Source organism: Oncorhynchus gorbuscha, linkage group LG15 (assembly GCF_021184085.1).
Source record: "Oncorhynchus gorbuscha isolate QuinsamMale2020 ecotype Even-year linkage group LG15, OgorEven_v1.0, whole genome shotgun sequence".
NCBI classification, from domain to species: domain Eukaryota; kingdom Metazoa; phylum Chordata; class Actinopteri; order Salmoniformes; family Salmonidae; genus Oncorhynchus; species Oncorhynchus gorbuscha.
In genome coordinates this window covers 44,535,615-44,554,842 of record NC_060187.1, presented here as the reverse complement: position 1 = coordinate 44,554,842, position 19,228 = coordinate 44,535,615, and the positions used below count along the sequence as shown (strand labels likewise).

The 19,228-nt window shown below is 40.2% G+C and overlaps 1 protein-coding gene across 1 annotated transcript in view; it reads right to left on the bottom strand.

The window, feature by feature from the left end:
• apc2 (APC regulator of WNT signaling pathway 2) overlaps positions 1 to 19,228 on the bottom strand; it is a 42,276-nt gene that overhangs the window by 10,921 nt on the left and 12,127 nt on the right. Inside the window, exons 2-8 of the mRNA XM_046303145.1 lie at positions 18,417 to 18,578; positions 15,906 to 15,996; positions 15,463 to 15,772; positions 15,159 to 15,267; positions 14,600 to 14,713; positions 14,202 to 14,288; positions 243 to 311 (exon numbers count right to left, since the gene is read on the bottom strand). Of these exons, the coding sequence (XP_046159101.1) occupies positions 243 to 311; positions 14,202 to 14,288; positions 14,600 to 14,713; positions 15,159 to 15,267; positions 15,463 to 15,772; positions 15,906 to 15,996; positions 18,417 to 18,557 (921 nt within the window). The 5' untranslated portion in view covers positions 18,558 to 18,578. The remainder of the gene's footprint in view (positions 1 to 242; positions 312 to 14,201; positions 14,289 to 14,599; positions 14,714 to 15,158; positions 15,268 to 15,462; positions 15,773 to 15,905; positions 15,997 to 18,416; positions 18,579 to 19,228) is intronic.

Genomic DNA, 19,228 nt, shown 5'->3' with positions numbered 1-19,228 from the left:
AACGACTTGAGAAGAATGTTTAATATTATAACATTGGCATGCATGACCAACGAATCGTAAAATGGTGGATGGATAGTATCATATGCATGTAAGCTCCACTTTTGCTACACATGGCAGGGCAATGGGACCATTATTGTCCACCTAAACAAATATTCATCTAGATAATGCAAAGCCAGTAATGTAAACTGCATTGTAGATCTGAACTGGCATTCATCATACTAAATATGTAATGGTGCCCTTACTTTGCTTCCATCTCCTTGTGCATCAATCGCAGAAGAAGACAACACATTTTCTGTGTCACAGCTTGAGATCTGCAAATACAGAAAGGGATAGGAAATGGCATGGTTTTAAAATGCTTCACGTCAATGAGGGTCAAGTAATGTGCCTTATTTCTTGTTTTGCAGCATGAGAGTCATGTTTGCTTTGAACTTTCAAAGCAGTCTTCACGATCAAGCCGGTCCCCAAGTGCCCTCGAGAAAATGGTCATTAATTGCAGACAATCTCTAAATGACGTAGAGATGTATGGCTCAATCCTAAAGGTTATGTAAATTGAGAACAAAATCGTTATATATATATATATTATTCACAGTGCGTTAGCTAGTATCTCATGAATTATTGTACAAATATAATTATACCTGATAGGTAGGCCTAAATAAATAAGAAATGTATGCAGCTGCTGGCATTGGTAGATCATTGGAATTTCATACAAGTTAATAAACAAATGTTCTAAATTTTCTGTTCAATCCTAAGTATTTAGGAGTCAGCGTCAAAAACCCGAGTGAGATGTTATTGTCAATAGACCACTAACAGCTACAGTGCCTTTCGAAATTATTCATAACCCTTGACTTATTCCACATTTTGATGTTGCAACTTGAATTTTAAATTGATTAAATTCTCACCCATCTACACCCATCTACACGCAATACCCCATAATTAAACATTTATTTAAAATGTAAAAATAAAAAATAAAATATATTATTTACATAAGGATTCACACCCTGAGTTAATACTTTGTAGAAGTACATTTGGCAGGGATTACGGCTGTTATTCTTTCTGGGTAAATCTCTAAAATTCTTCAAACTTTGTCAAATTACTAGGCAACCTTTTTCAGGTCTTGCCATAGATTTTCAAGTAGATTTAAGTCAAAACTGTAACTCGGCCACTCAGGAACAGTCACTGTTTTCTTAGTAAGACACTCCAGTGTAGATTTGGTCTTGTGTTTTTGGTTATTGTCCTACTGAAAGGTGAATTAATCTCCCAGTGTCTGGTGGAAAGCAGACTGCACCAGATTTTCTATTTCATTAATTTTTTATCCTGAAAAACGTTCTAGAACTTAACAATTACAAGTCTGTAAAATGCTGCTTTAGTGCCTTGTTGCAAACAGAATGTATGTTTTGGATTTTTTTTTATTCTGTACAGGCTTCATTCTTGTCAATTAGGTTTTTATTGTGGAGTAACTACAATATTAAACTCTATAACTGTTTTAAAATCCCTGATCTGTTTCCTTCCTCTCTGTTAATTGAGTTAGGAAGGACATCTGTATCTTTGTAGTGACGGGAAGTATTGATACACCATCCAAAGAGTAATTAGTAACTTCACCATGCTCAAATGGATATTCAATGTCTGCTTTTTCTAGGTGTCTTTCTTTGCGACCATTGGAAAACCTCACTGGTCTTTGTGGTTGAATCTGTGTTTAAAATTCACTGCTCGTGTCACGACTTCCGCCAAGGTCAGTCCCTCTCCTTATCCATGCGGTGTTCGGTGGTCGACGTCACCGGTCTTCTAGCCATTGCCAATCCACCTTTCATTTTCCATGTGTTTTGTCTTGTTTTCTTGCACACTTGGTTTGCATTCCCTCATTACTCGTCTTGCATATAACCCTCTGTTTCCCCCCATGTCTGTGTGTGGAATTGTTATATGTAAATGTATGTGTACTCCAGGCTGGTTTGCGCCGGGTTTTTGTAACCCGTGTGTTTTTTGTTTTGTGTTTTGTTCGCCTCAATAAAGGGCTCCGTGTGCTTCCCATTTCTGCTCTCCTGCGCCTGACTTCCCTGCAGCCAGTTACACACTCCTTTACAGCTCGACTAATGAACCTTACAGAGAATTGTATGCGTGGGGTACATAGAGGTAATGATTTTAAAAACCATGTTAAACACTTATTGCACAAAGTCCATGCAACGTATTGTGACTTGTTAAACATATTTTTACTCCTGAACTTAAGGCTTGCCATAAATAAGGGGTTGAATACTTATTGACTCAATTTCAGCTTTAAATTTTTAATTTGTAAAAAGGTCAAAAACATTGTGTGTAGGCCAGAGACAAAAAATCTCAATGTAATCCATTTTATATTCAGGCTGTAAAACAACAAAATGTGGACAAAGGGGTGTGAATACTTTCTGAAGGCACTGTATAAATACATTTCATTTCAGCTAATTTAATTGAAACTCTATAATATCTTGGCCCTGCAGACAGACATACTCTTCATCAGGTACCAGCTGCACACTCCAAGCATAGAGACACACTCCATTTACATTCGACATACCAATTGGCTACATCACAAATCATCAGAGAATATCTATCCACTCTTTTATCCTCCCAACCCATCACCATGGTAACCCTTGGTGCTGCAGGGTGTGTGTGTGTTGAGAGAGCCTGTGCCTGATCACACCAAAGACTCACTCTCAGACAAAGGGGGAGGGCTATAGACATATGCTTGTCTGAATAGCTCCATGTTGTAAGCAATAAAGTGTTATCTCGCCAATAACAAGACAACCATGCTAAATGTGTCTGTGTTTTGATGGATTGAATCTGCAGTAGCTTTAACCCCATTAATTGTCGCAGCTCAAATACATAATCAATCGCTTACAATGTATTGACCAGAAAGAAACCTGCTGTCTGCTACAAGATGGATGACAATAGCCCTGAAAAACATGGAACAATGTGTCTATTGTATAAAAACAATAAAGCTAGGCAAGTCAGTTACAATGACGGCCTACCAAAAGCCCTCCTGCGGGGACGAGGGCTAGAATAAAAATATAGGACAAAACACACATCACGACTAGAGAGAACACAGCACTGCATAAAGAGAGACCTAAGATGACAACATAGCATGGCAGCAACATGACAGCAATATGGTAGCAACAACAACATGGCAGAAGCACAACATGGTACCAACATTATTGGGCACAGACAACAGCACAAAGGGCAAGGTGGAGACAACAATACATCACAAGAAGCAGCCAAAACTGTCAGTAAGAGTGTCTAAGTCTTTGAATGAAGAGATTGAGATAAAACTGTCCAGTTTGAGTGTTTTTTGCAGCTCGTTCCAGTCGCTAGCTGCAGCAAACTGAAAAGAGGAGTGACCCAGGGATGTGTGTGCTTTGGGTACCTTTAACAGAATGTGACTGGCAGAACGAGTGGAGGATGAGGGCTGCAGTAGGTATCTCAGATGGAGGGAGTGAGGCCTAAGAGTTTTATAAATAAGCATTGACCAGTCGGTCTTGCGATGGGTAAACAGATGACCAGTTTACAGAGGAGTATAGAGTGCAGTGATGTGTCCTATAAGAAGCATTGGTGGCAAATCTGATGGCCGCTCGAGAGCACCCTTACCTGCCGATCTATAAATTACATCTCTGTAATCTAGAATGGGTAGGCTGGTCATCTGAATCAGGGTTAGTTTGAAAGAGGAGCGATTACGATAGAGGAAACCAAGTCTAGATTTTACCTTAGCCTACAGCTTTGATATGTGCTGAGAGGAGGACAGTGTACTGTCTAGCCATACTCCTAAGTACTACAATGAGGTGACTACCTCAAGCTCTAAACCCTCAGAGGTAGTAATCACACGGTGGGGAGAGGGGCACACGGTGGGGAGTGGGGCACACAGTGGGGAGATGGGCATTCTTACCAAACCACATGACCTTTGTTTTGGAGGTATTCAGAACAAGGTTAAGGGCAGAGAAAGCTTGTTGGACATTAAGAAATCTTTGTTGTAGCCCCTTTTATTTATTTCTCCCTGCAGCCTGGCACTATAGAGATTGTTGCTATTCTCCTATAGAGCACCCACAGACAGAAACACAGACACATAGACGGGCCAGTCTGGGACCCAGGTAACATTGTTTTAGGCAACCAAAACACACCTCCCTTCTTTGCCAAGTTTGCAGTCCCTAAGCAACTCTAGACTTTCTGGGAGGAGCGACCAATTGGAGCCGAGCTAAAGAGGGGTAATGCCTGCATTCTGCATAGCAGCACGGCATCACTGGAGAGCATAGCCAAGGAGCGACACAAGGTGAGAGGGATAGAGAGAGAGAGAGAGAGAGAGAGAGAGAGAGAGAGAGAGAGAGAGAGAGGCTGGGCCTGCTGCGCAGTGCAGCAGCTAAGCTCAGTCAGCTCAAGGTTAATATAAAAGTGGATTTTCAGTATATTACAGGATAACAGCATTCCACACTCTACAGGATTAGATCCCACTGTATAATAGGTATTCTGTAAACAGTCACAGTGCACTGTCCTTATTAGAATCATATGTTCAAGCATCAACCCCCCCATAAAAACCATATAGGATGCAATAAACATCATTGGCATGTAAAGTAAATACTCATAAAATATTATACTTATGTAAAACAGGTGATTCTGTATTAGAATTTTAGTTTGAATTGATAACAGAATAGTACGAATGTCCAATCAAACTGTCACTTCATAAAATGTACAATATATAACCAACAGTTCTCTTTTTGTTTATCCCTGTTTTTCTAGGCCAAAGGTTCGCCCAGGTTGAATCTGATCAATTATGAAATTGCCTAAATCGAATTGTCTACAATGATTTATTTAAACTAGTTCATAATTAATTAACACAAAGTGGAACCCCCTCAAGTAAAATAACTGTGAATCAATATATGAAGAATATATGAACTCGTTTAAAACCTGAAATTCCCAAACTTGGTGTAACCAGTTAATCACCGGTTTTCAAATTGACAATGATCAAGTTTCAACCAAAAACAAAAGGATCTCATCGGTGTTGCTCATCAATATCAAATGAACGGGAGCAACTTGTGGGTTTTCCAGGCGTAGACACGGGGAGCCGGGTCCACCCAATAAGACTGGCTAATATACATAAATCATTTTGATTTCATTTGTATGCTTTACCTGTCAGTGTTCTAAACGGGACATGATGTGTCTTTACTTGACTTGGGCATGAGCTCACCGGAACGGAGGACCGGCACCTCCTATAGAATATTATCTCGAAAGAATTGAGGAGTTCCTGCACCTAAATATAAACGGTACCGGTACCCAACTCAAGCACTGGCCTAAACATGCATTCACCGTCAGATAGAATTCATAGCAAGCAGTAAGGGGGTACTGGGAAAACGAAAGAGATTGACAACTTGTAAAGTAAACAAGTAAAATTGTCCAAATGAAGCTCACTATGAGATCTTTTTCAAGAGGCAGTGTATAGACGAGAATGTTGGAGCATTTGTCAAGTTATTTGATATCAGTGATTTAGCCATGAAGGGCCTCCACCCTCTAGATCCATCACTGATTGCATTGATCTAATCGGAGGGCCTGAAAGACAGTTTTGGTACATTCAGAGACACTGATCACCACTACAACACTGTTTTTATGCAACACTTTCAGAAATCAGTCCAGTGAAATAAAAAAAGATTTAAAAATAATAATAAACAAGTTATTTCAACTTATGCTCCGATGTGCCTCACAAGTAATAGGCTATAACAACTGACCTATTACCAGTGTTATCATACAGCCTAGCTATAACAACTGACCTATTACCAGTGTTATCATACAGCCTAGCTATAACAACTGACTTACTACCAGTGTTATCATACAGCTTAGCTATAACAACTGACCTATTACCAGTGTTATCATACAGCCTAGCTATAACAACTGACCTATTACCAGTGTTATCATACAGCCTAGCTATAACAACTGACCTATTACAAGTGTTATCATACAGCTTAGCTATAACAACTGACCTATTACCAGTGTTATCATACAGCCTAGCTATAACAACTGACCTATTACCAGTGTTATCATACAGCCTAGCTATAACAACTGACCTATTACCAGTGTTATCATACAGCCTAGACCTATAACAACTGACCTATTACCAGTGTTATCATACAGCCTAGCTATAACAACTGACCTATTACCAGTGTTATCATACAGCCTAGCTATAACAACTGACCTATTACCAGTGTTATCATACAGCCTAGCCTATTACCAGTGTTATCATACAGCCTAGCTATAACAACTGACCTATTACCAGTGTTATCCAGCCTAGCTATAACAACTGACCTATTACCAGTGTTATCATACAGCTTAGCTATAACAACTGACCTATTACCAGTGTTATCATACAGCCTAGCTATAACAACTGACCTATTACCAGTGTTATCATACAGCCTAGCTATAACAACTGACCTATTACCAGTGTTATCATACAGCTTAGCTATAACAACTGACCTATTACCAGTGTTATCATACAGCTTAGCTATAACAACTGACCTATTACCAGTGTTATCATACAGCCTAGCTATAACAACTGACCTATTACCAGATCCTAGCTTACCAGTGTTATCATACAGCATACAGCCTAGCTATAACAACTGACCTATTACCAGTGTTATCATACAGCTTAGCTATAACAACTGACCTATTACCAGTGTTATCATACAGCTTAGCTATAACAACTGACAACTGACCTTTACCAGTGTTATCATACAGCCTAGCTATAACAACTGACCTTTTGTTACCAGTGTTATCATACAGCCTAGCTATAACAACTGACCTATTACCAGTGTTATCAACTACCTAGACTAGCTATAACAACTGACCTATTACCAGTGTTATCATACAGCCTAGCTATAACAACTGACCTATTACCAGTGTTATCATACAGCCTAGCTATAACAACTGACCTATTACCAGTGTTATCATACAGCCTAGCTATAACAACTGACCTATTACCAGTGTTATCATATAGCCTAGCTATAACAACTGACCTATTACCAGTGTTATCATACAGCCTAGCTATAACAACTGACCTATTACCAGTGTTATCATACAGCCTAGCTATTACCAGTGTTATCATACTGACAACTGACCTATTACCAGTGTTATCATACAGCTTAGCTATAACAACTGACCTATTACCAGTGTTATCATACAGCCTAGCTATAACAACTGACCTATTACCAGTGTTATCATACAGCTTAGCTATAACAACTGACCTATTACCAGTGTTATCATACAGCCTAGCTATAACAACTGACCTATTACCAGTGTTATCATACAGCCTAGCTATAACAACTGACCTATTACCAGTGTTATCATACAGCCTAGCTATAACAACTGACCTATTACCAGTGTTATCATACAGCCTTAGACTATAAGTGTTACTGACAACTACCTATTACCAGTGTTATCATACAGCCTAGCTATAACAACTGACCTATTACCAGTGTTATCATACAGCTATAACAACTGCTATAACAACTGACCTATTTACCAGTGTTATCATACAGCCTAGCTATAACAACTGACCTATTACCAGTGTTATCATACAGCCTAGCTATAACAACTGACCTATTACCAGTGTTATCATACAGCCTAGCTATAACAACTGACCTATTACCAGTGTTATCATATAGCCAACTGACCTATTACCAGTGTTATCATATAACAACTGACCTATTACCAGTGTTATCATACAGCCTAGCTATAACAACTGACCTATTACCAGTGTTATCATACAGCCTAGCTATAACAACTGACCTATTACCAGTGTTATCATACAGCCTAGCTATAACAACTGACCTATTACCAGTGTTATCATACAGCCTAGCTATAACAACTGACCTATTACCAGTGTTATCATACAGCCAGTGTTATCATACAGCCTAGCTATAACTATAACAACTGACAACTGACCTATTACCAGTGTTATCATACAGCTTAGCTATAACAACTGACCTATTACCAGTGTTATCATACAGCCTAGCTATAACAACTGACCTATTACCAGTGTTATCATACAGCTTAGCTATAACAACTGACCTATTACCAGTGTTATCATACAGCCTAGCTATAACAACTGACCTATTACCAGTGTTATCATACAGCCTAGCTATAACAACTGACCTATTACCAGTGTTATCAACTACCTAGTGTTATCATACAGCCTAGCTATAACAACTGACCTATTACCAGTGTTATCCTATTACAGCCTAGCTATAACAACTGACCTATTACCAGTGTTATCATACAGCTTAGCTATAACAACTGACCTGTTACCAGTGTTATCATACAGCCTAGCTATAACAACTGACCTATTACCAGTGTTATCATATAGCCTAGCTATAACAACTGACCTATTACCAGTGTTATCATATAGCTACAACTGACCTATTACCAGTGTTATCATATAGCCTAGCTATAACAACTGACCTATTACCAGTGTTATCATACAGCCTAGCTATAACAACTGACCTATTACCAGTGTTATCATACAGCTTAGCTATAACAACTGACCTATTACCAGTGTTATCATACAGCCTAGCTATAACAACTGACCTATTACCAGTGTTATCATACAGCCTAGCTATAACAACTGACCTATTACCAGTGTTATCATACAGCTTAGCTATAACAACTGACCTATTACCAGTGTTATCATACAGCCTAGCTATAACAACTGACCTATTACCAGTGTTATCATACAGCTTAGCTATAACAACTGACCTATTACCAGTGTTATCATACAGCCTAGCTATAACAACTGACCTATTACCAGTGTTATCATACAGCCTAGCTATAACAACTGACCTATTACCAGTGTTATCATACAGCCTAGCTATAACAACTGACCTATTACCAGTGTTATCATACAGCCTAGCTATAACAACTGACCTATTACCAGTGTTATCATACAGCTTAGCTATAACAACTGACCTATTACCAGTGTTATTATCATACAGCCTAGCTATAACAACTGACCTATTACCAGTGTTATCATACAGCCTAGCTATAACAACTGACCTATTACCAGTGTTATCATATAGACTAGCTATAACAACTGACCTATTACCAGTGTTATCATACAGCTTAGCTATAACAACTGACCTATTACCAGTGTTATCATACAGCCTAGCTATAACAACTGACCTATTACCAGTGTTATCATACAGCTTAGCTATAACAACTGACCTATTACCAGTGTTATCATACAGCCTAGCTATAACAACTGACCTATTACCAGTGTTATCATACAGCCTAGCTATAACAACTGACCTATTACCAGTGTTATCATACAGCCTAGCTATAACAACTGACCTATTACCAGTGTTATCATACAGCCTAGCTATAACAACTGACCTATTACCAGTGTTATCATATAGACTAGCTATAACAACTGACCTATTACCAGTGTTATCATACAGCCTAGCTATAACAACTGACCTATTACCAGTGTTATGACATACAGCCTAGCTATAACATACAGCCTAGCTAGCTATAACAACTGACCTATTACCAGTGTTATCATACAGCCTAGCTATAACAACTGACCTATTACCAGTGTTATCATATAGCCTAGCTATAACAACTGACCTATTACCAGTGTTATCATATAGCCTAGCTATAACAACTGACCTATTACCAGTGTTATCATATAGCCTAGCTATAACAACTGACCTATTACCAGTGTTATCATACAGCCTAGCTATAACAACTGACCTATTACCAGTGTTATCATACAGCCTAGCTATAACAACTGACCTATTACCAGTGTTATCATATAGACTAGCTATAACACCTGACCTATTACCAGTGTTATCATACAGCCTAACTATAACAACTGACCTATTACCAGTGTTATCATATAGCCTAGCTATAACAACTGACCTATTACCAGTGTTATCATATAGCCTAGCTATAACAACTGACCTATTACCAGTGTTATCATATAGCCTAGCTATAACAACTGACCTATTACCAGTGTTATCATATAGCCTAGCTTGAGAATCGAGTTTTGAAATATAAGGGACTCCACATCTCTTATTATACTATATATGAAAATAGGCAAATGCATGAAACAATATTTATTTCCAGTCAACATAAATAGCCTGTCATTTATTTATTTAAAGAAAAGGGGAGGGGGATAAAACTGCCCTGTAGTTAGGCCTTATAGGCTATTGATAATTTCATTGATATCAAACAATACATTGCAGGCACACTCCATCTTCCTCACCCAGCAGAGAATTGCACTCTGCTTGCATTTTGACTCATAAAGTGACCTCGGTTAAGAAAAGGTTGGTGACCACTGTTTTAGTCTATATAGGCTATGGCCTAATATTATGTGTATTAGCATACTACTAGGCTATTATTTAAGTTTCCTTTGATGATGTCTAATGCAAACCTTTTACCAGTGTTATCATACAGCCTAGCTATAACAACTGACCTTTTACCAGTGTTATCATACAGCTTAGCTATAACAACTGGCCTATTACCAGTGTTATCATACAGCTTAGCTATAACAACTGACCTATTACCAGTGTTATCATACAGCTTAGCTATAACAACTGACCTTTTACCAGTGTTATCATACAGCCTAGCTATAACAACTGAGCTATTACCAGTGTTATCATATAGCCTAGCTATAACAACTGACCTATTACCAGTGTTATCATACAGCCTAGCTATAACAACTGACCTATTACCAGTGTTATCATACAGCCTAGCTATAACAACTGACCTTTTACCAGTGTTATCATATAGACTAGCTATAACACCTGACCTATTACCAGTGTTATCATACAGCTTAGCTATAACAACTGGCCTATTACCAGTGTTATCATACAGCTTAGCTATAACAACTGACCTATTACCAGTGTTATCATACAGCCTAGCTATAACAACTGACCTTTTACCAGTGTTATCATATAGACTAGCTATAACACCTGACCTATTACCAGTGTTATCATACAGCCTAACTATAACAACTGACCTATTACCAGTGTTATCATATAGCCTAGCTATAACAACTGACCTATTACCAGTGTTATCATATAGCCTAGCTATAACAACTGACCTATTACCAGTGTTATCATATAGCCTAGCTATAACAACTGACCTATTACCAGTGTTATCATATAGCCTAGCTATAACAACTGACCTATTACCAGTGTTATCATATAGCCTAGCTTGAGAATCGAGTTTTGAAATATAAGGGACTCCACATCTCTTATTATACTATATATGAAAATAGGCAAATGCATGAAACAATATTTATTTCCAGTCAACATAAATAGCCTGTCATTTATTTATTTAAAGAAAAGGGGGGGATAAAACTGCCCTGTAGTTAGGCCTTATAGGCTATTGATAATTTCATTGATATCAAACAATACATTGCAGGCACACTCCATCTTCCTCACCCAGCAGAGAATTGCACTCTGCTTGCATTTTGACTCATAAAGTGACCTCGGTTAAGAAAAGGTTGGTGACCACTGTTTTAGTCTATATAGGCTATGGCCTAATATTATGTGTATTAGCATACTACTAGGCTATTATTTAAGTTTCCTTTGATGATGTCTAATGCAAACCTTTTACCAGTGTTATCATACAGCCTAGCTATAACAACTGACCTTTTACCAGTGTTATCATACAGCTTAGCTATAACAACTGGCCTATTACCAGTGTTATCATACAGCTTAGCTATAACAACTGACCTATTACCAGTGTTATCATACAGCTTAGCTATAACAACTGACCTTTTACCAGTGTTATCATACAGCCTAGCTATAACAACTGAGCTATTACCAGTGTTATCATATAGCCTAGCTATAACAACTGACCTATTACCAGTGTTATCATACAGCCTAGCTATAACAACTGACCTATTACCAGTGTTATCATACAGCCTAGCTATAACAACTGACCTATTACCAGTGTTATCATACAGCCTAGCTATAACAACTAACCTATTACCAGTGTTATCATACAGCCTAGCTATAACAACTGACCTATTACCAGTGTTATCATATAGACTAGCTATAACAACTGACCTATTACCAGTGTTATCATACAGCCTAGCTATAACAACTGACCTATTACCAGTGTTATCATATAGCCTAGCTATAACAACTGACCTATTACCAGTGTTATCATATAGCCTAGCTATAACAACTGACCTATTACCAGTGTTATCATATAGCCTAGCTATAACAACTGACCTATTACCAGTGTTATCATACAGCCTAGCTATAACAACTGACCTATTACCAGTGTTATCATACAGCCTAGCTATAACAACTAACATATTACCAGTGTTATCATATAGCCTAGCTATAACAACTGACCTATTACCAGTGTTATCATATAGCCTAGCTATAACAACTGACCTATTACCAGTGTTATCATATAGCCTAGCTATAACAACTGACCTATTACCAGTGTTATCATATAGCCTAGCTATAACAACTGACCTATTACCAGTGTTATCATATAGCCTAGCTTGAGAATCGAGTTTTGAAATATAAGGGACTCCACATCTCTTATTATACTATATATGAAAATAGGCAAATGCATGAAACAATATTTATTTCCAGTCAACATAAATAGCCTGTCATTTATTTATTTAAAGAAAAGGGGGGGGCGATAAAACTGCCCTGTAGTTAGGCCTTATAGGCTATTGATAATTTCATTGATATCAAACAATACATTGTAGGCACACTCCATCTTCCTCACCCAGCAGAGAATTGCACTCTGCTTGCATTTTGACTCATAAAGTGACCTCGGTTAAGAAAAGGTTGGTGACCACTGTTTTAGTCTATATAGGCTATGGCCTAATATTATGTGTATTAGCATACTACTAGGCTATTATTTAAGTTTCCTTTGATGATGTCTAATGCAAACCGGAGCTACTTTGATTGGCCTCCGTGCCAGTGATTAACACTAAACAGGCCTCGTTGGACACCCCCTTCGGGCCAATGACGTGTCTTTTGAAAATCAACATTCTAACTGTCTGCTCTTTCTGTTACTATATCGACATCAAAACATCTTACCTGCTTGCGACTGTAGGATCATTTGCAAAGACCCTTTTTGGCACACTGTTTCATTTCCATGCCTCTGTGTCAATTCCAAGCTGCAGGGTTCATTACATTCTTCATATACATTTTAACAATTGATAATATTCTTACCCATCAGACTATTGTCAATTTAATCTGGTCTTTGGGCTAACTCTATTGTTGTTAATCTGGTCTTTGGGCTAACTCTACTGTTACATAAGGGCATTATATTATAGTCTCATTGTCTATTAATTATATGTCTATGGTTATTTATATCCCTGCGTGTAGGTCTATGTGAGTCGCATGTTAAATGCAAGTGAAGGATTTCCGTTGGCCTACGAGACTATTTGGTCTGTAATGTGAAATCACATGTTCTATGGTTTTGTTGTGTGCGGTCCATTACAGTGGGGTATAAGGTCGGCTATGCTTTTATGATCATTTAATGAGGACTTGAGTGCCCAAATTTTGCCCTACCCACATTTCTTTTCTGGCCCTGCCATCAACAGATTTCTGCCTGCGCCACCGCACTGCATGAAACATTTATTTTCAAATCCAATATGGTGGTGTGCCTGTGCACTCTCAAAACGATCATCAATAAAGATGTTTCTAGAAGACACATCAAACATCACCCAGTTTCAGCACGTGTCGATGTTGAAGGCAGCGGCGTGGCACTGCGCCTGTTTGTGGACCGGCCCCTTATCGTGATCGCATAGCCTCAAAGCACCGATAAAACATGCAGCGCGATGCTGACAAGACACGGGAAAGGAATTCGAGAGGGAAATATTAAACCAGTCACAGGACGAGGAAAACTGACAATATGATTTAAAATACACCGACAGATGCCGAGAGGCGGGGGACAACGTGAAATCAATCACATCGGAGGGAAACTAATCCTTGTCATCTTTCACGTTTTGCAGTAGAAAATCATTTTGTGAAAACAGAACACAGGATTATCTACCGCACCTCAATCGTTGTGTGTATTGACTGTTCATAATGGCCTTTGCAGTCAAAGTCGTATGTACATACTTCAGAAAACCAATTCATCTGTGCTGCCTCTATTGGACAGTCGACATTAGGCCCCTTTGTTTTACCTGTATCTCAAGTGTGTGTGTGTGCTGTTTATTTCACCTCACACAGGTTCTTTTCCTGGGTGCCTCTGGACTCCTGCGCCTCCTGCAGCTCTTTCTCTAGCTGTTCCAGACGAGCCACACGGATCTGCGAGGGGAGACAGAGAGGGATGAGCAAGTGGGAGAGCGCGAGTCTTTGGTCGCCACGGACATTTTGTGAGGTGACAAACATTGTAAAACACCCTCCATAACAGCACAGTTTTTAATTTCTGCGGTTTTTACATGTCAACTGTGTGTGGACATGCAGGGCAAACTGGGCCATCTGTTGCATCCCAAACACGATTCAGGAAGAAGTACCACACTCAATAATGTAAGTGAATGCTTTGACAACAGCTGCCAAATGTCACTGTCTGTGTTGCCATTCCAGAGACAGACTTGGCAGAGAGTCCTTCTCCTTACCTGAGTCCGCTGGACCATTTCATCGCTGGTTCCGAAGCGTTCCTCCATGACAGAACGCAACTGCTGCGCCTCGAACTCCAGCTGCTGCCGAATGAGGTCCATCTGTATGGAGAACTATGACAATAAGGAAGAGGAGGTTAGTTCCCACGCAACACAAGAATCAATTTTGAAACAAAATGGTTGCTAGTTTGAATCTCAAACAATAATGAGTTGATTTCATGACAATAAGCATACCAACAATTTTTTTGTTGTGTATATCTATGTAAACCAGAGGTGTCAAACTCATTCTTCCCCAGGGGGCGCATTCGGTCTTCAACAAGGTCTGGAGCACCGCACTGAAAATTGGTTATATTTCCTCGCTGTCAAAATTGTCAAAAAGTAGTCCTCTATCCATCGATTTTGTAATTTTCAAATGCTCCTTGACTGTTTAGCTTTCATTTAGCTGATTATTAACGAGCTGGACACAGTCAAGAAACTGTATGAATGTAGGTCCATCATAATTTCTACACAGTTTCAATTTTGTTTTACGCATTGGAAAGTATATTGAGTTTGCTCTCACTGTGTCGATGCGTGGCAGTTGGTTCAGCCGCTGAGACAGGCCCTGGAGCTGGCTGTAGTACCAGTGACGCTCCCTCTCCTCCTTGTCTATCTCACTCACCAGCATAGCCCTGGAACACACACAGCCACACAAACCTTTAACACACAGACTACCATCCGCAACATCACTGGGGATTCATAGTGCCTCACCTTTTTTTAATGTGGAGGGGGGGGGGGGGGGACTGCAGATTTACAGTGAATGATGATGTTTAAGGTAGTATCACAAGTAATGCATGCATCTGATTGAAAAATGGTGAAGCGCTTACCTCTCTTTGTAGAGGTCTTCCAGATGCTGGGCCGTGATACGTCCGTCTCCCAGCATGGCTTTGGCCAGGGCTCCATCCATGAGGTGGGGGTGTCCAGGATGCACGGCCGTGCCCTCCCCTGACAGAGAGGAGCTCTGGCGGGATGAAGGCCGTAGGGGGCTCCTGGCTCTGGAGGAGGGAGGCAAGCAGGCCAGACGATCGTCCATGTCACTCGACTGAGCTGCCAGACTGGCTAGACTGTCTGGCAGGACGCGCAGATTGTGCGGCTGGTACTTCAGCTCATAGTAGTTGGTCAGGTCCATGTGCAACTCTGAGAGAGAGATAATTTTTTTTAATGAACCATTGAAATGTCCTATTACTGAATGAGCTGTGTACAATATCAGTTTAATGCAAGACAGACATTAAAATGGGAGAAAATAGATGGAAAACTACATCAGATGTACCTTTGAGCTGATCCAGCACATCAGTCCTCCCTGAGGAGGCCAAAGTGCCAGCCTCCAGTTCCAGTTTATTCTGCAGGCCTTTCAATACCCCCTAGAGTGGAGAAATGCAAATCATAATTACTGTGTCAACTTCAAATTGCTGTTGTGGCCACAGTAAAAAAAGAAAAAAAAAGAGTCACAACCTGCTGGGTCTCTGATGACCTAGAGGTGAAATAAACCAAGCAATGAAAGCACAGTATATGCCTCCTGTTCCGCTCCTTTTTTATCCTCTCGTAAGATGGCATATCATAGCAGCTTGCCTGAAATCCCAGCCTTTCTTCGAATGAATGTCCTCTTACTGGAAAAGATACATTTTTTTCTTCTTCAGATGGACGGTTTGGTCTGTTTGCCACCAGTATCCGGCAGTGTGAGCTCTCTACAGAGAATCTTGGTTTTCTGCTGATAGCCAAAGCCGACCTCAGGAATTTAAAGGTTTTAGCTGGGGATTATCCAGCTGTGCTCAGCATCTGGGCACATGTGCCAGAGGAGTTGTGGGACAAACCCACGTGCATTGGGGTTGGCACCTACGATTACAGTTTCAGATTGAGAACTATCACGACCATGATTGATGTTGCTGGCTGCAGCTATGGAACCGGAGAAATCGTATTTCGGGTATGTTTTGTTGTTCATTTCATTTTGAAATGATTCACTTTGAAAGAAGGATGAGTGAGGCTTTTTTTAATGACCAAATGATGGCACATCGTTGGGAATACAAATCTCTATTCAGAGCCAGTAGAGAACCAATAGGTCTATTCCTCCCTGTGAATAAAATATGCCAAGGCAGAAGTCCCTACTATCTCTTTAATCAGTTTTCCTCTGTCTTTTTGTTGTTGTTAGTAGTTACTATCTTGTCTCATCGCTACAACTCCCGTACGGGCTCGGGAGTGACAAAGGTCGAAAGTCATGTGTCCTCCAAAACACAACCCAACCAAGCAGCACTGCTTCTTAACACAGCACGCATCCAACCCGGAAGCCAGCCGCACCAATGTGTCGGAGGAAACACCGTGCACCTGGCGACCTTGGTTAGCGCGCACTGCACCCGGCCCGCCACAGGAGTCGCGATGAGACAAGGATATCCCTACCGGCCAAACCCTCCCTAACCCGGACGACACTAGGCCAATTGTGCGTCGCCCCACGGACCTCCCGGTTGCGGCCGGCTGCGACAGAGACTGGACACGAACCCAGAGTCTCTGGTGGCACAGCTAGCACTGCAGTTCCTCTCTGTCTTTTGAAGAAGGAAATAATTTTCCAAATAACACAGTTTGATTTGAAGTAACAGTGACAAGAGCTGGGTGATTATGCAGATTAGAGCTGATTTATTCCCGAGGTAACGCAAGGACTCTGCAATGTTCTGCAGGAGATGAAATGGTACACAGTCGGGGTGTGCCATTTAATCTCCATCTGATCCCGATCATATTAATCCACACAGATATCATATTATGATGAATGTCTGAAGGCCAAACGTTTTGTCGATAGACAGATAAATACCAAACAGCAAACCATCCTTGCAATGACACATGGTGTGACAGAAACTTGAAGCGGATTCTTTCCTGGAATCCAGGGAGAGGATTGGCCACAGAGGAGGAAAAAAAGGACTATCCGGTCAGACACGCAGGGATTTCAAACAGCAAAAAAAATCTATAATGAGAAAACATCTTATGGGCTGAATGGTCTAATGATTTCCTCCTTCCTCAGCGGCTTGTCTCAATCCCTGCTGGCATCATTACTGTAACAAAGACAACCGGATGGATCCGTGCAGAAAGGGATGCTAGCCATGAAGCATTAGCGTCTCCAGTCACTCAGGAGGGAAACTGGGTCACTAGTGAAGGAGTTACATGAAGTCTCCAGCATCCTCCAGAATTGGGGTTGAACTCTATCCATCTTTGGCAGAACTGAGTGGATTTTGAATTGGAATACGTCCCATCTGTATCTCAATTATGCTATTAGCCACGACTTGACAAAATAGAGGGAAGGATCCTACATCTTAATTTGAGCCTGTTTGCTACTGCAGGAGAATAATATTGCAGCAACAGGAAATGTGAATTATGTGGATTATAATTCATGGACATTTTTGTAGTGGTTGATACATTTTTGGTAAGGGAGAATCGTCTGAAATTTCAATGTGGAAATTACTAACATCAGAAGCCTTTTTAAATCCTCAAATACACTACAGGTTTGACATTTCTCCTGCAACATGGTGATCAAATTAAGATCCTACATCTGTAGGCATAGATAAATTCCAAAATGAAAACATTGTCTTTTAGATACCAAAGCAACACTTTATCTTAGCAACACTTAATCATCTGTGTCTTAAATGTTTTAAAATCTTTGGTCTATATGCAACGAAACAACAAACTATAAGGTCAATGCAATGGTTGAACTTCCACCTTTGCGACATCAAATCAACACTCAAATCCTATCCTATTATTATTTCCCCCATAGCCCTAGGGTCATCCCTTTGCCCTCTCTCACCTTCATGTCGGTGGTCTCGTTCTCGAGCTTAGACAGGTGGTTGGAGTTGTCCTCCAGCTCTCTACGCAGATGGGAGTTCTCCTGGCGGAGAGCTTCCACCTGGTAGACCAGCTGGTCATAGGAAGCCGTGGAGTTCGCCATCTTCAGGCAGTGTTGTGGTCCCTGCACGGAAGGAGAAACAAGCGAGATTGAAGGTTAGTGTGGTGTGGAGGTTAGCTTCTTGGCAAACTCTGGCATATCATGCATCTCTTATTATAAGGTTATTTCATTGTCTTTGCAGAATCATTTATAGGAAAACTGCCCGTTTGATTTCCCAATTGATACTTATACAGCACATAGATAAAAAGAGATGCTCAGGGCTCCTCCATACGTACACTACCGTTCAAAAGTTTGGGGTCACTTAGAAATGTCCTTGTTCTTGAAAGAACAGCACATTTTTTTTGTCCATTAAAATAGCATCAAATTGATCAGAAATACAGTGCAAGCATTGTTAATGTGAGTCGGAGACTGGTGTTTTGCGTGTATTATTTAATGAAGCTGCCAGTTGAGTACTTGTGAGGCGTCTGTTTCTCAAACTAGACACTCTGATGTACTTGTCCTCTTGCTCAGTTCTGCCCCGGGGCCTCCCACTCCTCTTTCTATTCTGGTTAGAAGGGAGTAGAACACAGCGTTGTATGAGATCTTCAGTTTCTTGGAAATTTCTCGCATGGAATAGCCTTCATTTCTCAGAACAAGTATAGACTGACGAGTTTCAGAAGAAAGTGATTTGTTTCTAGCCATTTTGACCCTGTAATTGAACCCACAAATGCTGA